General features: G+C 39.3%; 3 protein-coding genes across 3 annotated transcripts; all 3 read left to right on the plus strand.

Moving 5' to 3' along the window:
• Positions 1-362: 362 nt before the first annotated feature.
• Positions 363-2,804, plus strand: pet100 (PET100 cytochrome c oxidase chaperone). Its single transcript, XM_070981467.1, has 4 exons — positions 363-469; positions 659-745; positions 853-885; positions 1,168-2,804. The coding sequence occupies exons 1-4, from the start codon at positions 443-445 to the stop codon at positions 1,255-1,257; spliced, it is 237 nt and encodes a 78-aa protein (XP_070837568.1). The 5' UTR covers positions 363-442; the 3' UTR covers positions 1,258-2,804.
• Positions 2,805-3,531: 727 nt separating this feature from the next.
• On the plus strand, positions 3,532-15,311 carry stxbp2 (syntaxin binding protein 2). The gene is made up of 19 exons (XM_070981708.1): positions 3,532-3,598; positions 5,988-6,037; positions 6,121-6,202; positions 6,487-6,563; positions 6,668-6,743; positions 6,965-7,068; positions 7,603-7,751; positions 7,836-7,920; positions 8,568-8,698; positions 8,824-8,931; positions 9,063-9,120; positions 9,243-9,308; positions 10,563-10,643; positions 12,315-12,456; positions 12,631-12,737; positions 12,830-12,928; positions 13,023-13,108; positions 14,363-14,523; positions 14,627-15,311. The coding sequence occupies exons 1-19, from the start codon at positions 3,562-3,564 to the stop codon at positions 14,704-14,706; spliced, it is 1,779 nt and encodes a 592-aa protein (XP_070837809.1). The 5' UTR covers positions 3,532-3,561; the 3' UTR covers positions 14,707-15,311.
• Positions 15,312-17,827: 2,516 nt separating this feature from the next.
• On the plus strand, positions 17,828-21,725 carry LOC139342900 (uncharacterized). Its single transcript, XM_070980195.1, has 10 exons — positions 17,828-17,874; positions 18,014-18,190; positions 18,339-18,483; positions 18,633-18,808; positions 18,924-19,085; positions 19,323-19,476; positions 19,557-19,705; positions 20,078-20,260; positions 20,944-20,982; positions 21,082-21,725. Exons 1-10 carry the CDS (start codon positions 17,857-17,859, stop codon positions 21,526-21,528), a joined length of 1,650 nt encoding a protein of 549 aa, XP_070836296.1. The 5' UTR covers positions 17,828-17,856; the 3' UTR covers positions 21,529-21,725.
• The last annotated feature ends 145 nt before the right edge of the window (positions 21,726-21,870 follow it).

Consider the following 21,870-nt stretch of genomic DNA (forward strand, 5'->3'; position numbering starts at 1 on the left):
TTATATTAATGGTCATTAATGGTATCCGTTGTGGGTTCTTTGAAGTTACTGAAGCAACCGCAAATCTTTTAAACGCACAGATAGAATGACATCTGTTAAAAAAAAACAAAAACAAAAAACAACCAATGGTTTGCAGCGCCCCACAGTGGCTGCATTTACTATTAAACGGAAGGTCAGCTGCCATCCAAAAGTAAGCTTCCGATTTTTACGTCTCCAATTCTTATTTCGTAAGGCAGTAAAATTCTATGGGAGCGAAATGCCAGATATTGAAATATGTCTTTTCAATCGTGTTGAAAACATTTATTTCTTATCACCCCGGCGCATGCGTTTTGGCTTTGAAGTGATTGGACCTTGTAGAAACCCGGAAGTAGTGTGAAGGTCTTCGGCAATGGTTGGAGTTTAGATAACATTTCACTGGTGCGGACTCAGAGTAGATGTGAAAATGGGTGTTAAGTTAGAGGTGTTTAGAGTAAGTACCAAACACTTCGAGGCGACGTACGCTGACGTTTAAATGTATTAATCTTAAGGGTTAAATCTGTACAAATCGGCCCAGGTTTCGTGGTTCGATTAGATAATGACTGTGACTAGGCTAACTGTGGTCACGATGTCACATTTTTTCATTATTGCTCACTGGCTGATTTGTATTTGTTCTGAGCAGATGGCGCTGTATCTATCCTTTCCTGTGGCTATGTTCTGGATCTCAAATCAAGCAGAGTACTTTGAAGAGTACGTAGTAAAGAGAAAGGTCAGTAATGCTGCTAATATACATATATACTATATAACTTGGGATTCTTCTTGTAATAACAAATATCTCTTTTTCTGTACGGTGTTGACCTCTTTTATGTGATGCAGAGGGAGATCTTCCCCCCTGACGAGGAAATTCATGTAAGTGTAATGCACAGAGCTCATGTGTTAAAGTCTATACTGTCTATGAAATATAAAACCTAAAAAAATTCCATGATTTTCTTCCTCTATTCCTCATGATTCAGCCCTGAAGTTTCAACTCATTATTTGCATTTAGAGTAATTTTGCTTCTGTTTTTACAATTGCATTTTTCCATAGCCAGTTTTACCTATTCATACACAACAGTGTTTTTAATGAAGTATTTTTATAATTATGGCTGTACAGTGCAATATATGATGATAATAATGCTCTATTTATTTTCAGAGGAAAAAGTTTGAGGACTTGAAAGAGCGCATGCGTGTTCAAAGGGAACAGCGGCTAATGAAAGAGACTTCTATGGAATCTGAAAATTGAGGATTTTGTGTTGAAGAAATGCAAGAGCTCTCAGCATGGAGGATTATCTGGCAGTGTGTTTTGGGCTGAAGAAAACTGGTCAGACTCGAGTAGGAGTGTGACACTTTGGAAATTTCTGAGAAGTTAACACATCACAAAGGTGTGCTGGGCATTTTCCAGGCATAAAGGATGCCTAATATGCCTAGTATTGTCTTTGATTTACATGTGATTTGATTTACAATTATTTGTGTTTGAATATCTGATCAGTTGAGCTGCTGTGATTACATTGTCATAAAACTACTATTTGAGTTTGTATGCAGTTGGATATAATGTGATGATCATAATTTATTTTGTGAGGTGCAATGCCTATAAAATGTATTCACCGTCTTGGAAAGGTTTCATGTTTTGTGTTTTGAACATTGTATCACAGTTCATGTAATTAGGCAATTTTGACACTGATCAGAGAGGCCTTGATACCAAAGTGTAACACAAATCTTCATAAACCCCCTTCAAATCAGTATTTGTAACAGACATCCATGGCAGCAATTGTTGCCTGTAGCCTATGTTATAAAATCTAAAGTAGCTTTAGTTTTCTATTCTGCATTTTCTTACTGGAAATATATTCCCTGTCGTCACAGTTCACTTACAGACTGCAATAGGTTTTCTTGTATCATTTCTCTGTATTTTCTGTGTTCATGGTAACCTCTCCCTTCGGCCCTGCTGCAGATGAGCTTACCCCCAGCATGATGCAACAACCACCACCAGGCTTCACAGTGGTTATCATGCCTTTCTGGTATGTCTGACCAAAAACCTCATCTTTTTTTCATCAGACCATAGAACCTCTTTCTACTTTATTGTTGACTCTTCTCATCCCGTAGCAAACACTGGCTAAGATACTCTGAATGCTTGTAAACAGCTTTCTCGTTAGAGAATAGTTATTTAATGCATTGCAGAGGCATTGAATGATCCTTTGTCTTAATGATTTTTGCAGCTGCTTGATACAGTAATATTTAATTTAAAATCATGTGTCATACCTTTGCTACACACACCTGTGACATTCTAAAACAATTGGCTGTACCAGAGATGATTTAGCTGTGTGATACTTTGGCATTAAATAATGTTTTCTTCTGGTTATCACTGTCATAAAGGCCAAATTATATCCACTCTGCTACATAAAAATTTGAAGCGACCGGGGGAACTGACCCCCATATAGGTACTGATTTTTATACTTCTTGTTAACATGTCATTTTGATGCTGTTTTTCATTGAAGGGGTATATTGGTTTTGTTTCAGTGAACAGAAAGGTATTTTTTTTTATTTGATTTGGTTGTGTTTGCATAACAAGATGTATTTAATGAGCTGCACATCCTATGGTTACATCTTTGTGAATTTGGCCCTGAATGCCACCACAGTGACTACATGCGTTGATTGAGGTGCAAAAGCAACAGTTGCAAGGTAATGCTTGTTTTAAGAGGTAACACTTGCTCTCACATATTTAAGAATAGAACTGTTCATAAATCATTTTACATATGACATATGAAATAAAAAATATAATCATAACCCTCTTCTGACCAGACAGGCAATCTATGATCTCCCAAGTATGAATATATTGGCAGGAGCTGTACTTGCCTTGTCCAAACATTCTTAGGTCTTGGATGTGTCCTGACACTAACCACACATTACAAACTGCTGAACTTCTCATTTAACATGATGAAGTGATGACATGTTTTTCCCCAAGTCTCATGGGATGATACCCTCAAATATATTTGGCAATGAAAAGTGGCCAGTTGGATGCCTCTGGTTAGTCTCCTGCGGCACTGGCAAGATACAGTGTGTATTTCTTACTTGCCGTGTCTCTTTTTCCTGGCTGCCACTTGTTTTGAAATTCACATTCAAAATAAGTTATTACAGTGTTTTATGATGTGTTAGGCTGACGAATATTACTCTGCCTGTAATAAGTGATGAAAGCCAAGTAAAGGTATTTGAGTACTTTATCCACCCTCAAAAAACGACCGTTGTTACCAGTGTAGTGCAGTGAATCTGCAGAAAAAGGGCAGGAATCACACAGCTTCACTTAACGCTTTTAAATTTAACGCTATTTAACGCAAAATAATCAGAATTAGTGTAACTTAACTGATAATCCCCATGTTTATTTGTTACGTTGCAAAACATTTTGCAAACATTTAATGGTTAAAGCGCTCAGAATGTATTCTTGCAATGTCAGTATTAGACAAAAGGGGGCGATATTTTGCTATGAAAAGCTGCGTGAAGCACACAGGCTTTAACAACAAGGAAGTGGCCGACCAGCCAGCAGACGGCTGTCAAGATGGCACCGAGTGGACTGAAAGCGGTAGTAGGAGAAAGTAAGTGATACATTCGTTGTAACGTTATCTGCTTTCAGAAGTTCATTACAAGAATAAGACACGGGTAGTTTATTTGACTTTACCTCTTAGATGCTTGTGAAAATAACGTCCAATAAACACTGCTGGGGACGTTGGCTCACCAAATGCCTCTTCCTGCTCCAGTCCCAATTAAAATGCTAACATTGTTATCGCGAACAAAACTATGGATAAAAAAAAAAGTAGTATTGCTGTGGTGCATGTGTTGTTACCAACATTTGTGATGTTACCGTGACATTTGGCGGACATGAAAGGAGACGTCACGGCTTGGAGATGTTTTGACAGTCGGAGTTAACTTATAGGCTAACGTTAGCTAGCTGAAGGAAGTTAGGTAACTTCGATCGTGATGGACAAAGTTAGCTACCTATATATCAGATGGAAATATTTACTCTGTAAGCAACAAAATCAGAACTTTTGTCGCTTAAATTGTGGCTAAAATTTCAACTCAAATGTCCTGATTCGTTTAACGTGAACATGTAACTATTGTTTCAGTAACGCAGAAACAATGCTTTGAAAGCATTTCTGTCATAAGTAATTTTACATTAGTGTTTTCTTAATACAATATGTATTCACAAATATCTACAAAGTCAAGTAGGGTTATGTAATGGTTCTGCTTATTCTGCATGATACATGTTTTTTTAAGCATTGGAATTAAGCTAACTTAAAGCTAATGTAAGAGTAAAATTTCCCCGATACAACCTGTTCACTATGTCAAGGGTTAAGAGATGTCTGTGATTGTCAAGTCTGTTCCTGCAAGTGCACTTCCGTCACTGTGAAATCTTCAGGTCTGTACTGGTAATACAAGTAGCCCTGACCATGCCCAGGATTCAGACATCAGATCAACATGACTTGCACTTCGCTTGTACGAGGCCTAAAACCTAGTTATTTCTGTCACTATTTGAATATACTCTTAATTTCTTTGAAATTACCACCTTTTTTTATACAACGCACACATGTTTTTAGGGCTGGGTTCAGGAAATCTTGCAGAAGCAGTTGGTGGCATGTTGATAGGTGTTACGAGTTTGTTGATCTTGCTAAATAAAATCTGCCATCATTAGTAATAAATTCAGAGCAATGGCAGAACATAGTCAAATAAGGCTTAATATAGCAGTCTGTTACAGGCAATTTTGCATGCAGCTATTTTGGTACGTTAAAAAAAAAAAATACATAACATCAGATTAAGCTTGCTTAAATGGTTTGATAGCTGTCTGCTTTAATGTGAAGAACCCCAGATCTCACACAAGTAGTCATCTTTTCCAGTTCCCTGTATAGAAATAGTTTGAGCATCACAGGACAGGAAATTGTGTCAGTAAACAACTTTCCACTTGCTCCACCATCTCTTGTTATAAAAACATGAAAATGATGAGTTATTTTTTCTTGTATTAACATTTGTACTTAGTTGGCACAAGCCTTTAGTTCTTCCCTCCTATCTCAACAGTCCTGTCCCAGAAACAGGTATATATTTAGAATTCACTTAAATATTCTGTAATCTGACTAGAAGGTGAAGAGCATTAATATTTTTTTATAATAAATGGCAGGATCAATCTTATGCCAGTCCCATAACCAGACAGTTATCATGGCAATTAACAAGTGACTTGATGTGGTAATAAGACTTATAGCAAAGAACCACATGTCTTAGGGAGTCAATGCTGCGTTTTTGAGGCCAAACAAGGAAGTAAAGTGAAGAACATGATATCACATCAGTGTAGTTCTTCATTTACATGTCCCCAGAAGGAAGTTCTGTACACTACTAAAGGGAGGAAACTGTTAAGCTGAAGTGGTATGCCACTCAGATCCTGGTGAATAAATGATGGCCCAAACAATAGCCACAATAAATATAATGGCTTGTGAAATATAGCCTCTGTTCCTTTTGGCTAATGTTTGATTACAGGAGTATTTTGGCCCACTTCCACTGCAAAACATTGGAGGAAACCCTCTGTTTTGCAGTTTGTTTTACGAGTATTACCACACCTCAACTGTTGTGCATATGAAGTCATCGGAACAACAATGCTTTTGTCTCATCTTCATACACTGTTATTTCAACAACAAAGCATAAGGAGGTTGCACCCAGTGCAAAATCTGGTTTTGTTTCAAGAAGTTCCTGAAAAGCACAGCTGACCTCCAACCTTTTGCATTGTATTAATGCATAAAATGTCACAATATTTACAATATCTCCCAAAGAGGGATTAAACTGTCAAGAAAATCCTGTCAATCAAGACACGCATGTATTCTTTTAGTCTTATTCTTTAGCTATTGGTGCGCAATAGATGCTTCTTGTTGTACTTGATAGACAAGACATTTGCTCATAAAAGAGTTGTAGAAGTTATCACTGAGATTTTTTCCTCTTCTACAGAAATCCTCAATGGGGTCATCAAGAGTGTGAAGAAAGATGGAGAATGGAAGGTAAGAGTAAAAACTTTCATTTTAATTAAGAATCCCCCTGTCACACTGAATTTATAACCCATGTTGATCTTGTCGTTCCTCAGGTTCTTATTGTGGATCACATGAGCATGCGGATTCTGTCCTCTTGCTGCAAGATGTCTGACATTTTGGCAGAGGGGGTGACCAGTAAGTTGCAGATAATTAATGGTCTTACGTCCTATGGATCAGTGGTTTACATGATGGATCAATCTTTAAAACTAAGAGATATCGGTAAACTTTTTCAAGGGTTGCTTTACATTTGCAATTCATACTGGCACTTACTAATTTTGATATGGCACCTTTTATATTACGTTGCTGTATTTCACTTTACATGATGATGATGATGATGTTTTATTTGCAGTTGCATGTGATTTTGATCAAGTCAGATAGTTTAGACTGCACTAAAAGTCCTCTTGTTTTCTGTTTTTCAGTTGTGGAGGACATCAATAAGCGAAGGGAGCCCATCTCTAGTTTGGAAGCCATTTATTTGATTTCACCTGTGGAGAAGGTTAGCTGTTGCTCAAAGTTCCCCCTGTAATAAGATCTTCTGTGTTCATTTTGATTTCTGTCATATTCTTAAACTTTTAAGCAAAAATTTGTTTTCAATTCTAGTCAGTTCGAGCTCTCATTAACGACTTCAAAGACTCTGCCTTTACTTACAAAGCAGCACACATCTTCTTCACTGACAGTAAGTGTGTCTGTGTGTTCAGTATACTGTGCACATTTGCATCATTAATTGCATGTTGAAATTCCTTGAAACACGTTTAAACATGTGTTTAAACATGTCATGTCACACGTCATGTCAGTTATTTTCACATGTACTGTGCAATATGTTTAAATTTTAGAAATGTGTCAAATATTTAAATGTAACCATTGCCATGTCTAATTTATTTATTTTCGCTCCCATAGCTTGTCCAGATGGTCTCTTTGCAGAGATTGGGAGATCCAGAGTTGCCAAGGTCGCCAAGACTTTAAAAGAGATCAACGTTGCTTTCCTGCCATATGAGTCTCAGGTGGGGAATTATCCTTCACTCAAACCAACTTGATTTTCTGACCATATGGTTCTTATTCACTCTTAAATTATTTTTTTTTTTTGTAAATTTTTCATTATTCAACACTGTAACTCAGGAACAGAAGGGAAGATTGTGACCATATTTCACATGTGATTGGAGCCTGAATTGGTGATTCAGGGGATTGTAGTTGTGATGAAGCTCTTTATCAGTCCTCTGCACTCCAGTGTAAAAAAAAAAAAAAAAGTAGGGACAGTCTGTTTATCAGAGGTGATGAGATAATTAAGAGCGAAACAAATCTATAAATTTACAGACCATAAAACCAAAACAATGAGCTGAAAGATGCTGAAATGCTCCCTTGAGCTGAGTGGCACTGCAGGGTGGGATCATACTTCTCTGTGGGTTTATTACTATAAGCAACACCTTTGTCATTTTCTTTTCATTAGTGATGCTCTAAACATATGAGCAGTGCAGTTTGTTGTTTTGAACATAATGTGGTCAAACTGAGGCAAACCTCACTCGCTTTCTTCCCTGCAGGTATTCTCCCTGGATGACCCGACCTCGTTGTACTCCTTCTATAGCTCTAAGCCAAATGAAGGAAAAGACAAAATGATAGAAAATCTGGCAGAGCAGATTGCAACCCTCTGTGACACACTTAAGGAGTACCCTGCAATCCGTTACCGCAAGTATGGAAGCCTTGCATTAATGTGCACTGAAATTAGTTTACTTCTGAATTTGCTGATTCAATTGAATACATCTCTGTTTCCAAGGGGACCAGAAGAGAATGCTAGACTGGCTGATGAGGTCTACCAGCGCCTTACTGCTCACAAAGCTGACAACCCAAGCATGGGAGAGGTTAGGAACTGCTTTGACGACCACCCTCATCAGTTATTTGCTCTACTGTATCAATACAATTCCTTGCTGAAAGATGGTGAACTGAATTCTTGCTCTGCTTTTTTCTGCTACACCATGTCTTCTGTCTAAGAGAATACACTTCCTTTGGGATTCTGCTGCTCTTTACCTTCAGAGGTTATAGACATGTCTGTGGTTTCTGGGTTTTATTCCCTGTTGATCCTTTTTCTCACGCTTTGCTGGAACTTTCCCTTTTTTCCCTTCTTCTTCTTTTCTGTCTTTCTTAGCTGACATTTCGTTGCTCCTGAGATGGGTCTCTACAGGCATGTATTACTGTTCTCTTTTTGCCCCCACACATCTGAAGTGCATTATAAAGCTGTGCTGTCTAAGCATTGTCTGTATTTTTTACTGTACTTGACACTGCACGCTTGCGGAAGTGCTGCCTCATGTTGCATCAGATGGTGATATTGAACTCATGTAGATAAAAACTGCTAAGACTTTCACTGCATGACAGATTCACAAAAACATAGGATGAGGGAACTTGTATAGCACATGTACAGGAGATGAGACCCTAATTTACTATCCACCTGTTAAGTAAATCAGATCTTTCATTAGAAGTATATCATATCCCTTATGTTCGTTGTTTTTAGGGTCCAGATAAGGCACGATCCCAGCTACTGATTGTTGATCGTGGGTTTGATCCCATCTCACCTATTCTACATGAGCTGACTTTGCAGGCAATGGCCTACGACTTGCTAGATATCAAACAGGACATCTATGCGTGAGTGAACATTTTATCACATGTCGACTGCTCATCATTTGCTTTGCCAAGTCAGTGTGCTGCCTTGGACAAACCGTTTCTCCAAACTAATTTTTGTTGTATGCATGTGCTTTATTTTGTTTAAGTTATCAGACAACTGGCATTGGGAATTCAAACGAGAGAGAAGTATTGTTGGATGAAGATGATGAGCTCTGGGTTCAGCTCAGACATATGCACATTGCAGATGTCACCAAGTAAGTCTTTCAGCTAGATATGGTATTTTGATTTCTAGTACTTAAACAAACAAACCAGATTCCAATTTGGTTTCTCATTATTATCATGACTCCTGGGCAAAGTAATCATTTTCAAAATCCCATGGTTGCAGGAAAGTGACAGAGCTTCTTCGCTCCTTTTGTGAGAGCAAGCGAATGTGCACTGACAATGTGAGTGTTCATGTGCAGTATTCATTGTGGTTCAATTATTAAAACAAATGTCCATTGTGTAACATAAAGTTTATTTTAAATGTTCTGCTGCAATTTGGTTAAATTGTTTTTTTGCATTTCAGGCGAACATAAAAGATCTCTCTCAGATGTTAAAGAAGATGCCACAGTATCAGAAGGAGCTAAGCATGGTGAGTGAGATAAATAAAAGATAACTCGTCAGCTTTTAGTTTCATCAACTAATGATTATCTTTTGTGAATGAGTACTCTCTGAGATATTCAAGATTAGGACTATATAAATGTCAACAGCGAATGCTTCTCTCAGTATTTTAATAGGACACATTTCTTGCCATAAATTTAGCACTATTTTGATTTGCTTTATTTATTTCTGCTGCGTTAAGTATGAACCCACACTCTTCTTAATTTGCCAATACATTGACTGTCAGTTATGACAAGAATCTCCCTGTATTTTCATCGGAGTGATATTTCTCATATCAGAATTGTCAGTCTTGCTTGTAGCTTTGAATAAAGGTTTTATACAGCCCAATACCAAAAAACGTAGAGACGCTGTGTAAAACATAAATAAAACAGAACATGATGACATACATTATACTCAACTGACAACATTACAAAGACAGTATATTTAATGTTTTACCTCATTGATTGATTGTCATTGATTTTTGGAAATACATATATGCTTATTCTGAATTTGATGCAGCAACACATTTCAAACAAGTTGAGGAATGCTCCAAAAACACCTGTTTGGAACATTCCACAGGTGAACAGCTTCATTGGCAACAGGTGAAAGGATCATGATTGGCTCAGTCGTTCACAAGCAAGGATGGAGCGAAGGTCACCGCTTTGTGTAACACATGACTGTATGAAGGATATTACTGCAGGAACACTTGTAAAACCATTGTCAGTAAACACAGCTCATCAGCAAATGACCACGTTCTGTTTTGATTTACGTTTTACCCAGTGTCCCAATTTTTGGGGAATTGAGGTTGAAGGTTTCATATGGGGTGGCACGGTGGGGCGGCAGGTAGTGCACGTGCCTCACAGCAAGAAGGTTGTCGGTTCGATGCCCGGGTCGGGCAGGGCCTTTCTGTGTGAAGTTTGCATGTTCTTCCCGTGCATGCGTGGGTTCTCTCTGGGCACTCCGCTTCCTCCCACAGACCAAAAACATGCGCATTAGGTTAATTGGTGGCTCTGAGGGTGAGCGTGAATGTTGTCTGTCTGTATATGTTGCCCTGCGATCGACTGGCGACTGGTTCAGGGTGTACCATTGACAGCTGGGATAGGCTCCAGCCCCCCCTGCAACCCTGAAAAGGCATAGTCGGCTATAGACAATAGATGGATGGATGGTTTCATATGTCATATGATACTTTTTTTATAACTAGAAATTCAGTAATTGAAAATTAATATTTACACATCTTCCTTCACAGTACTCTACCCACTTGCACCTTGCTGAAGCCTGTATGAAGAAATTCAAGGCCTCTCTTGACAAGCTTTGTGAAGTGGAACAGGTCAGTACTCTTGTTGGGTGTGCAATTGAAAAAAATAATTTTTGACTGAATCATTCACATTTTGGCTCAGCAATTAAGGCTCAAACAGCGTTGTCATTGTCGCAGCAAACAGCTCTGATAGATTACATACACTACGTTGTTGTAACGTTTCTGAATTGGAGGTATGAATAGAAACATGATAATGTCCTCTTGATCCCTGAAGCGAAAGGCACTTTTAGATGACCATGGGGCATGTACTTAGAAATTCTTGTAATTTTTCTGCTCATACATTGTTGGCTAAACAACTTGTCAGTCTGTAGTTTTTATATCACAGGGGATCAACTAAAATGTGCCACTGTTAGTCACTCACAGTAAGTATCTTAGAGAGAATGTCGGACGTGGATTTACTCTGTCCCACTCACTCTGCACACTAAGTGACCTCGACATGGCTGGCTTCTTTATTTATAGCTCCTCTTGGACATATTCAAATGTAACTGGCACGATCTGGTGATTTTTTTTTTATTTTTTAATGGAGAATTGTAATCGTAATATTGCATAAGAAGCTTGGGACCGGACATCAATATCCATATACAGAAATGCTGAAGGAGCTGTTATGTCATTGCTGAGTGTAAAGGCATTTAATAACACAGACATTTGCCTCTTGGTAATGTAGAAATCCTGCCATCAACATGAGCCTGGGATAAAGCCACTGCCCAGTGTGTTTGTGTGTGCCAGACATGCTTTGTCTCCATGAGGGGAAGTATTCTGCCACAGTTAGTCTTGTATCAGATGAGTTACAAGCACACAGGAAATGATAAGCTATGCATGGTTGTGCCATTATGAGATGCAAGTGTTAATGTGGCCTTTTTCTATGACTGAATCACTCGACTGCACTAATGGATTGTCAGCATGTCTGAAAGCTGCCTCTTTAATCCAATGGGCATGTTTTGGCTCTACGATGGCAGTGTGATCCAAACAGCAACAGCTCTCTGTCAGCTGTCATTTGTTTAAGTGTTCTACATTGTTTGGGCAGGCCAATACAAATATATGTGTGTAATGTTATGAATAACATCTACTCTATTTGTATGTGCTCTTCTAGTCACTCTCTTGTTTCAGTTGCTCCAAAAAAAAAAGTTTAGTGGTTGATTGGCCCTAACAAGGCTTAGTCCAAATTCATCATAAAGCTTAGCAGGAGTTTTTAGGGAGGTCACACGGTGTCCAGGATTGCATTTAAGGGAAATCCCAAAGCTAGATGTAAGTATAAAAGCCCAAGTTAAGTGGCCAATATTTGTCATTATTTTTCACATAGTTAATGGATTAAAAAAAAAATGCAACTCTGGATGTTTACTGTGCAATCTAGGACAATTTCTTTCATTAAAAAGACGTTTTCCTCTGCTCAGTGGAAATACATATTTTGAGATTATTTTAAAGCATATTTTATAGTATATGTAACACCAGCATTAACCTTTAAGGGTTTTGCTGAAATTGTCAGAACAGTAGTGCTAATGCAGCATTCTTAAAACTGTAATATGGTCATAAAAGGCAAGAAGTGGTAGGAAAAGAAATAGAATAAGGCTGAAAGGTAAGTCCTGTGTCAGCTGCCCTGAGAGTTGGCTGTCAGCTGACTTAAGTTGTAATTGGTAATTCAGATTCCAGTTGCAGTTGATGGTTAACCATGCATGTCTTCTGCAGGACCTGGCAATGGGAGCAAATGCAGAAGGGGAACCTCTAAAGGATGTCATGAAGAGTATTGTTCCTGTGCTCCTCAACAATGAGATTGAGGCCTATGACAAAATCCGCATCATACTGTTGTACATATTCCACAAGAAAAAAGGTGTGCCCTTGTCACAACTCTCTGTTTTAACTTTTATAACATTTTAAAAACAGCCTGCTACTGTTTCTGACCGCTAGATGGGTTAACATGACCAGAAGGTTGATATGAAAAAATATGATATGAATAGCAAGATCAAGCGTTATCCTTGATCTCAGCATCTTGTTATCCATATAGGCATTGGGGAGGAGAACCTCGCCAAGCTCATCCAGCATGCAAACATACAGGCTGACAGCAGCATCATCAACAACCTGCAGAACCTGGGCTGTAACATTATAGCTGGGGTACATTTCTTGATTGCAATTTGATTATAGTCTCAGTGTTGTAATGTAAATTTATTCCCCCAGTATTTGTTACATGTCATGTTGTTTGTTAGGGCCGCAACGCTGGGAAAATGCTGCCAGATCGGAAGGAGCGCACAGAGAGCACATATCAGCTCTCTAGATGGACACCCATCATCAAAGACATCATGGAGGTATTGAAGCCAAAAAGAGGCTTCTGATGTTGCTTGCGCACCTGCTCAGCACCTGCTTTCAGCTTTTTACACCATCACTCTTTCTGTATCACAGAGTGCCATAGAGGACAAACTTGACAGAAAGCAGTGGCCATTCATCTCCGATCCTGCTCCCATCAACACAACTCAGACTGCAGTCAGGTGGGTGCTGGAAACAGAAAAGAACTTTTCTCTGGAATCATGCACATACTTTTCATCAAATCCCCTCAAAGTCTTCATGACAAATATCGTATGAATCTGGACAGACATGGATGCAAATGTAACTGGACTAATTGGCAGAGGCGTGCGGATGTGAGGTGGTACTTCTAGTTTTTCTTACATTCCAAGGAAATATTTGGGGGGAAAAAATCATTGTTGTGCTTTGTTTGGTTTTTTTTTTAAAGTAACAAAAATATCAACTGGGGTAGCAGACAGATTAATGAAAAGCTTTCATCCCTGTAACTTGAGTTGGAGCCAAGCTTTTGACAAAGATGAAAAGGTGAAAGTAAGCCAGTTTGTTTTGAATGCGCTATAATCCCTTCACTCATAATCTGCATAATGCACAATGCTTGTCTCCTTCCTTTTTAGCAAAGTGCAGAGAGTAGTCATTAATATTAACACTAGAATATAGGCTGGCTACGTAAAACCGGACGTGGCAGTTGGAAAAGAGGTTAAATTGACCTCTTTTGTGACATTATGAAACTGATTAGCAGAGGTAGTAAGCAAAGCATTACAACAAAAGCATACATGCAATATAAACTGAAACCTTGACCAGCAGGGCTGCTTGTGCTCTCCCACATGTGTATTGATTTATTCCTTAAATATCTCCCGCTGATTGTGACTGATGAACTCTCCAGATTGGAAAAAGGACATTCTGCCAATAGGACTAATTGGTTCACCTTTCCATTTATTTATCACAATCAAAGAGAACCATTGCCTTTCATTTGACATTGGCGCAGCAGGTAGTGCACGTGCCTCACAGCAAGAAGGTCGCCGGTTCGATCCCCGGGTTGGGCAGGGCCTCTCTTTGTGAAGCTTACATGTTCTTCCCGTGCATGCGTGGGTTCTCTCCGGGCACTCCGGCTTCCTCCCACAGACCAAAAACATGCTCCTTAGGTTAATTGGAGACTCCTGATTGATTGTCCTTCGGTATGAGTGTGAGCGTGAACGGTTGTATGTCCGTATATGTTGCCCTGCAATCGGCTGGCGACCAGACTCTGTACCCCGCCTCTCACCCGTTGATAGCTGGGATAGCCCAACCCCGAAAAGGGATAGTCGGGTATAGACAATGGATGAATGGATGATTGTTGATGGATCCTTTCATTTTAATGAAACTGGCTGCTCACAAACAGGCCTTAGTTTCAGTAATAATGACTTGTTGCTCAAGTATTGTTTTATTTTATTTTTTCTTTACAGCAGTGCACGTTTTGGACACTGGCACAAAAATAAAACTCCAGCAGAATATCGCTCTGGACCTCGACTTATTGTATTTGTGATTGGTGGGGTGTCACACTCAGAGATGCGCTCTGCTTATGAAGTCACTCGAGCTACTGAGGGGAAGTGGGAAGTGCTGATTGGTAAGCAATCACTGTTGATGAGCCCATGATTTCTGTCTCAAAAATTCAGCATTCAAGAGGTTTTGCCTGCTTTTTACTAGAAATATCATTTTCTCCTTGACAGGGTCATCTCACATCCTGACTCCAACCAGCTTCCTTAATGATCTGAAGAGTCTGGACCAAGTTCCTAATCCTGATTGCTAGATTGTTTGATGCTGAGCAGGGTAGAGCACACTGGAATAAAGGTTTAGGGTTTGGCCTTTTGCTTGTGATGATTGGTTGCTGGTCTTCTGTCAGAGCACTCTGACGTGTGAAGTGAGACCTGAAGATAACTTTTAGATGTAGCCATTGAAGGAAACGTTTGTGGTTCTTTGTTTTATTTTAGAATGTTCTTTTTGTTGCGATTGTTAATTCTGTGCATTACTGTGATTTAAATTGTATTAAGATATTTAATTTGACATTATTAATATTTTGATTATTTTACTATTCTCATTCAAATTCTTATTTTTGTTACTATATTATATGTTTGATTTCCCTAATTTTGTACTCAAAGAATTAGATCAAAAATCCAAGTCTCATGTATAGCTCAATAGAAGTATGTATCATTTTTTTGTTTTTTGTTTTTTTTTCTCTTCTCCAGGTACCTTTTTTTCCTTAGGAAATTTAATCTCAGACAAAATGTCCCGACTGCTGTTTTATGAAATCTTGCACATTTACCATATACTTTAATATATTGTTGGGAGCAAGTGTGGTGGCTGTTTGTTTCTTTGTTGTTAAAAATGAGTAATAAAAGAAACAATGTTCACTTTAAATTGTGCCTTGTGGGTCATATTCTAGAGGACGTTCATAAAAAAGCTGTTTTAAATGTGTGACAAAATGATCCCAAGTCATTGTCCATCTATTATTATTTCAAATTAGTATTTAATTTGATCAATATATACAGAAATAGATCTGCCCTCCTTATAAGATGTTTAAAGCTTTGACCAGTAAGAATTTTGATACTTAATGGCTCAGTTCATTATTTTCCATGTTGTGAGCACAAAGCCGTTGATCATCTGACCCTATTCTCCAGTATATCTTATCTATATGTTGTTGTTTTTTATGCTGTTGAAATGAACACAGAGTACAAAAGTAAAAATGTTGTATATCCTGCTGATAACTAAGTTTATTACAGAATTGGCAGTTTTGTTAATCTCAAACCACAACCTGGCCATATGCCTCCTTGCACCATTTATTGACAACGTCACGGCTTCAAAAATGCAAACATGAACTTTAAGTACAGTGTTAGGTCAAAGGGGACAACATGTACACCTACCAGTGAAAAGATCATCCCTCTCCATGCAGAGGATTATGTTTTCATCTGGGATTACAGATGGTAATATTAAGATAGGGGCACTGGCTGGGGTTTTAATGGTAATGGTTAATACTCAGGACTTAACTCTATTTAAAAGCCTTCCACCAAGCCATATCTAGTACACATTTGGAATAGCATCAATCAGGATCATCATGTCTTTTGCACAGACAATCATTCCATTGAAGTATTGAATGGATACTCGTATCAATTACGGGAAGTATTTTTGTGTAACTTTCTGTACTGTTTCACATTTTATCTAGTTTTCAGTTGGAGATATTTTGCCTTTGTTGTATTATATTGTTTTAACCATGGCAGCTGCTGAAGTTGATGCAAAATCAGAAGCTACCGACACTGAGCTGGTAAGACCTTCATTCCTATGCTTGAAAGTTTGTGTACATTCTGTCCTCAGTGCAGTTTCTGTTCTTACTCCTTATATTCTTGACTGATATTTTAGTTCTTAACCCATAGTATAGTGTATTTTAGATTTTTTAAATATTTTTGTTCAGAATTGTATTAAGTGACCAAAAGATATGAATAATTCATGCTATTGATTTTTTTCTTTTCCGTGGTCTGAGAATTCTAACACAATTAATTGGAAATGTAATGCTGGCATTTTGATATTAGATTCATGTTTTGCATTGATTCCCATTTTTACAATGATATGGAGAGTGTGAAATGATAAGCTAATTATTTTCATGTGAAGATTTATATTTTGACAATGAGCCAGTGTGGTTTAACTGATTGGTGTAACTTATTAAGTGCCAAGGAGGAAATTGTCTGTAAGTTGTGATAACTCACAGCATTTCCTTTGTCTTTTGGCTGATGTTGGCTGAACAGGAAAACCCAGATCAGCAGATCCTCAACATAATGAGTTACTCACAGCGCGGACGAATGGACGAACAGCGCTGTGCTTTGAGTCCTGTTAAAACTGGACAAATTAAAGATACGCCTGCAGGTTGGGACAGCAGACACACAGATAACATCTGCATTGTTTATGTCCTTTTGTGGATTGATTGTCAGTTGTTTGACCACTGCTGCCCACAGGTTCACGCTATGAGGAGTTCTCTCATGCCAAACAGGGTCAACACCTTGATGACCTGCAGGTATCATCGCCATGGTTTATCTACCAGGAAATAGATTCAGTGCATGCACCTGCACGTGATGAATAAATGACTGAAGTGTGCTCCTAATGTGACTTGTTTTCTCAGGAACCTGGGAGTAATAACCATCAAGACTCTGCACCTGAGATCTCTGTAACAGAGAGCACTCCAGATAGAAACAGGAAACTTCTGTTGCCACCAGCCAACCAATTACAGGTTCCCTCAGAGCGTGACCGCTCCAATTCTATAAAGGTCAGCTCTGTCCTGCTGAGTCATTGTAGTTGCTTTAATGATTACAGGTTTCTTGCATTGTCATTAAATGTCATCTTTATTTGGTCAAATCTTTATCACACTGTTTTTGTCAAATAGACAGAATCACCTGATGAACAACAGAAGTTCATGAATTTGATCAGCCATGGCCAGCGTGGACGTATGGATGACCAGCGCTGTTCCTTGGATCCTAGCAAGAGTGCTCCCTGTACACCCAAACACACAGACAGAAAGCCTGCTACAAGCACATTAAACTCAGGTGATAATTGAAACTCCTTGTATTCATAAATCTCTGCCAGTGTTAACACTTCCAGAAGTGTGTTGTAATTCTTGGGATTTGCCTCTTACTTGCTATTTCTTCCCAAAAGATACAGGTTCAGACAAGATTCAGTTTCATTTTTTAAGTTCACTTTATATAGTTACACCTAACTATTTCATCTGTTTTCACATTTCATCTTTCCAGGTTCAGATTCTGAAATGTTCTTCAGCCTCTTGGCCAACACCCAAAGCCAACGGCTTGACGACCAGCGTGTGTCTCTTCCCACATTACCTGGATTACGGAATGACAATGCATCATCTTCTCCAATCTCAACTGCTTCTGCAGGAGGAGATTCAAGCTACTTGTGTTACATGGTTTCTAAAGTCCAGGTCAGTACTTTTCTTTTTCCAAATAGCAGAATATTTGCAAAGAATATTTGCGTAAAAATAGGGTAAGGAAATGTATGTGTTAAAGAAGTGTGCCCCATGATCCAAAATACTGAGGAATGCTGGCCTGATGCATTTTCAGGGTTCCAGAATGGATGACCAAAGGTGCTCGCTGCCTCAAATTCTAACCCCAAAGACCGAGGGTTCACCAAAAAAAGATAATTCTTCGTCTGGTTTCGGCCCTCCGCGTTCATCGTCTTTCAGCCCTGGCTCAGACATAGAACGACCAAAGAGCAAAGATAAAGCATCTTCAAAGCAGGTATACAATGCTATCATCTTTACAACATTACAACATTTTAAAACAGTCTGACAATGATGATGCGCAATCTGAATACCCATTTGTGTTTGAATGTAATTTTTCACATTTATTTACTGACCTAAATATGTACTGTGCACTTCTCATCTAGGCCTTGACTACAGCTGAACAGGAAGATTTTTTTTCCTTGATGAGTCATTCCCAGCGTGGACGAATGGATGAACAGCGATGCGTCTTGAATGTTAGTCCCATGTCCACACCCAAACACAAGCCCGCTGAGAGCACCGGGCCCAAAGGTAAGAGTACAAACATCTTTTTCTACCTGTTCTTTTCTTGCATTTAACTTTTTACAACAATAATTTCGAATTAATTTAATGTTGGAATGTAATCATTGTTTTACATATTTGATCAAACAATCTACATGTCACTTTTTCCACCTTCACAGGTCCAGATTCTGAAAAGTTCTTCAGCCTGCTGGCCAACTCTCAGGGCAAACGGCTTGATGACCAGCGGGTGTCTCTTCCTTCATTGCCAGGGATACAGAATGGAGGGACCACATCAAAATCTTCTCCTGCTGAGATGGATGCAAGCTACTTATGTTACATGGTCTCCAAAGTCCAGGTTGGCTTTTCAACAAAGTCCACACACATTTTTTGAAGATATAGAATAAGTTTAAGAATACATCCAACCACTTTGATATAACATAACAACAATGAATCTTATTTTCCTCCCACAGGGTTCAAGGATGGATGAACAGAGATGTTCTGCACCCCAGATTTTACAGAATGTGGGCACCCCATCTACTCAGCGCAAAGATCAGCCCATTTCAAACGCATCTAATAAATCTCCCCAGATGTCTACTGCCTTAAACCGTACCAAACCTGACCAACATCAGCAGGTGAGACGTCATGCTGCGCAATACAAAGCATATAGTTTTGCCAATACTCCTATTGTCCTGTAAACCTGTATTATTTTAAGTAAGGCATTAAATGACATCAGTCATGAATAAGGAGGCTCACCCTCTACAGTCTTATGAAGAAAAAAACGTGGTTGACTATTTGTTGTCTGTTGGCTAAGTTGTTTGTGAGTTCTCCCACTTGTCATTGCTTTTCTTTCTTTATATCTTTTCCTTTAGGAGGCATCTCCAGCTCAACAGGAGCAGTTCCTTAAAATGATAAGTCATGCACAAAGAGGACGTATGGATGAGCAGCGTTGCTCTTTCCAACCCAGCAGAAGTACACCCGCTACACCCACACACAATGGAAGCGCTTTAAATAACGTACCCACAGGTCAGACACACAGGCAAGGTCAAGTATGTGTTTTCTGTCTCTGAGACGTTACAGAAATAACTGTTGACTCTCTGTGACAGGTGCAGATGCTGACGCATTCTTCAAAATCATTTCCTCCAGTCAGGGACGACGGCTAGACGATCAGCGTGTTGCACTTCCTACCTTGCCAGGGATAAGTGGGAATACTGAACGAAAAGAGAATGGTAGAAATAAAAAGTCTGGAACCCCTGTAAGTTACACAACATTGAAGTTATTGGTGGTGCAAACAGAAAGAATTTTGCTATTTTTATGTCACACCCTTCCAAATGAATGGTATGCAGGACCCGATGTGTGTCTGTCAGTGTGCAGGCGCGTTCTTATTTGTACAATACCGAACTATTGAACTATGGAAGAAATGTCATACTTGGACCACATGTTCCCTCTATCCCTCTATGAAATAGAATGTTGGAGCACTTTTATGGCTCCAAATTTAGATATGGTTCTCAATTTTAGATATGGAGCATCTGTGTTTTATATAAAGAAGAAGTCAAATGAATCTCAGCTGTTGTGGAGGAATACTTGACAGCTCAACTGCCTTTTGTTTTCATTTTTCTTCTGCAAGTCGTCTCCACCACACATCACTGTGGCTGAAAGTACACCAACGGCATCAAGGAAAGACTGCTCCAGACCTACCTCTCAGCCCCAAAAGGCTTACGCAGAATGTGGCTCACCCAGAGCCATCCCCAAATCTGCTTCATTTACCCCTGAGACAGAGTATCAGAAGACGCAAAATACTCCACCACAGGTAAATTGTTTACCTCAAATATAGCAGTGCTTTTATTTCATTAGAGATTTGAATGTCAGAAGAAAAAAAGGTCACAGACAGCTAAATCATGGTCATATAAAGGGATGTCAACGTTGCATTCATTTACCAATCTGTTCTGTCATGATTTGCACTGTAGGCAGCAAATTGATGAAAGTGAAAATATTTCTTAATGTTGTGAATTGAAATGAAGTCAGGCGACACGGTGGAGCAGCAGGTAGTGTGCGTGCCTCACAGCAAGATCCCCAGACGGGGCCTCTCTGTGTGAAGTTCTTCCCGTGCATGTGTGGGTTTCTCTCCGGGTGCTTTCTCATTAGGTTGTGACTCTAAAATTGTCCTTAGGTGTGAGTGTGAATGGTTGTTTGTCTTGTGTGTTGCCCTGTGATCGACTGGCGGCCGGTTCAGGGTGTACCTCGCCTCTCGCCCGTTGACAGCTGGGATAGGCTCCAGCCCCCCCCACAACCCCGAAAGGGATAGGCGGTATAGAAAATGGATGGATGGATGGATGGATGGATGGATGGATGGATGGATGGATGGATGGATGGATGGATGGATGGATGGATGGATGGATGAAATGAAGTCTTTGAACATTTTTGCACTTGGCCACCAATGAATGAAAGGCTGAAAAACTTTGTATAGTACAATGACATACTATTTCTTTACAGATGACAGTGAGGGTGTCCATGAGCTTCACACCACAACAGGTAAGCTGTGTGTAGATTGTGAGCTAATTCACCAAGGTTATTGTCTTAATAAATGTTGTGTACCTTCATCAATGCTTATTTGACTCTTATCTGTCAAAGGGGCACAAGAGTATCAACGAACCATGTGCATTCCCAGAAGTCTTCCTCACTCTAGGAGCCCCTGGAGATAACCTTGTGATTCCTCTGAGCCCAACACCTGGCAGACCTTTGTCCTTCAACTTAAACCTTGTGCCCAAAGAAGATGTTAAGTCCAGGCACTGCTCTCCAAGCCGTGCAAGTCCTAGAAAAGCCCACTCAAGGCCATCATCTCCCAACCCAGGAACAACCAGTGAAGCACATCCTGAAACTTCATGGTCACATGAACAGGGAAAGTTTGTGAGCAGCCATATCAGTCCAGATGATGACTGCTTCTCTCTGATTGAGAAAGTTCACACAGCCCAGCTGCAGAAGGGGATGGCTCAAGGAGGACAAAAATGTAAAGGGGAGCAAGGAAAGGGAAAGGGGGGTGGAAAGAAAGATAGGAAGGATGGTGGCAGTAGACAATAGTCTGGTATGCCACATTGTAAATTCTCTATTGAGGAAAATAACTGATTGATAACATGTATGAAATTGTATTTGTTTTCAAATGCCCAAACTGATTAGAAGCTCTTGCTTGAGTAGGACTCAAGTTTATCCTGTTATAGTTTCAGGACTGCGTAGGTTGAGGATTGTTTTTTCTTCTTCTTTGCTCGTTAAATGTTCTGTACATAATTTCCAACTGTCAATGCCATGTATAAGACTGTTTTAGCTGCTTATCCAAAGAGAGAAATTGTAGGTAGGTTGGAATTAAAGCCAGTGCTCTGGTTCACTGTGTGAAACTATGACAAAAAATACGTAACAATACAAACA

The sequence above is a fragment of the Chaetodon trifascialis genome, chromosome 15 (genome assembly GCF_039877785.1).
Source record: "Chaetodon trifascialis isolate fChaTrf1 chromosome 15, fChaTrf1.hap1, whole genome shotgun sequence".
Taxonomy (NCBI): domain Eukaryota; kingdom Metazoa; phylum Chordata; class Actinopteri; order Chaetodontiformes; family Chaetodontidae; genus Chaetodon; species Chaetodon trifascialis.

Bases quoted from the DNA above. Each gene is read 5' to 3' on its own strand.
- pet100 (XM_070981467.1), top strand. From the start codon at position 443: ATGGGTGTTAAGTTAGAGGTGTTTAGA. The intron at 746-852 runs GTCAGTAATGCT...TATGTGATGCAG, and splicing joins AGTACGTAGTAAAGAGAAAG to AGGGAGATCTTCCCCCCTGA. The intron at 886-1,167 runs GTAAGTGTAATG...ATTTATTTTCAG, and splicing joins CCCCTGACGAGGAAATTCAT to AGGAAAAAGTTTGAGGACTT.
- stxbp2 (XM_070981708.1), top strand. From the start codon at position 3,562: ATGGCACCGAGTGGACTGAAAGCGGTAGTAGGAGAAA. The intron at 7,752-7,835 runs GTATGGAAGCCT...TCTGTTTCCAAG, and splicing joins CCTGCAATCCGTTACCGCAA to GGGACCAGAAGAGAATGCTA. The intron at 12,929-13,022 runs GTATTGAAGCCA...TCTGTATCACAG, and splicing joins TCATCAAAGACATCATGGAG to AGTGCCATAGAGGACAAACT.
- LOC139342900 (XM_070980195.1), top strand. The intron at 19,477-19,556 runs GTCAGACACACA...TCTCTGTGACAG, and splicing joins TTTAAATAACGTACCCACAG to GTGCAGATGCTGACGCATTC. The intron at 20,983-21,081 runs GTAAGCTGTGTG...TATCTGTCAAAG, and splicing joins TGAGCTTCACACCACAACAG to GGGCACAAGAGTATCAACGA.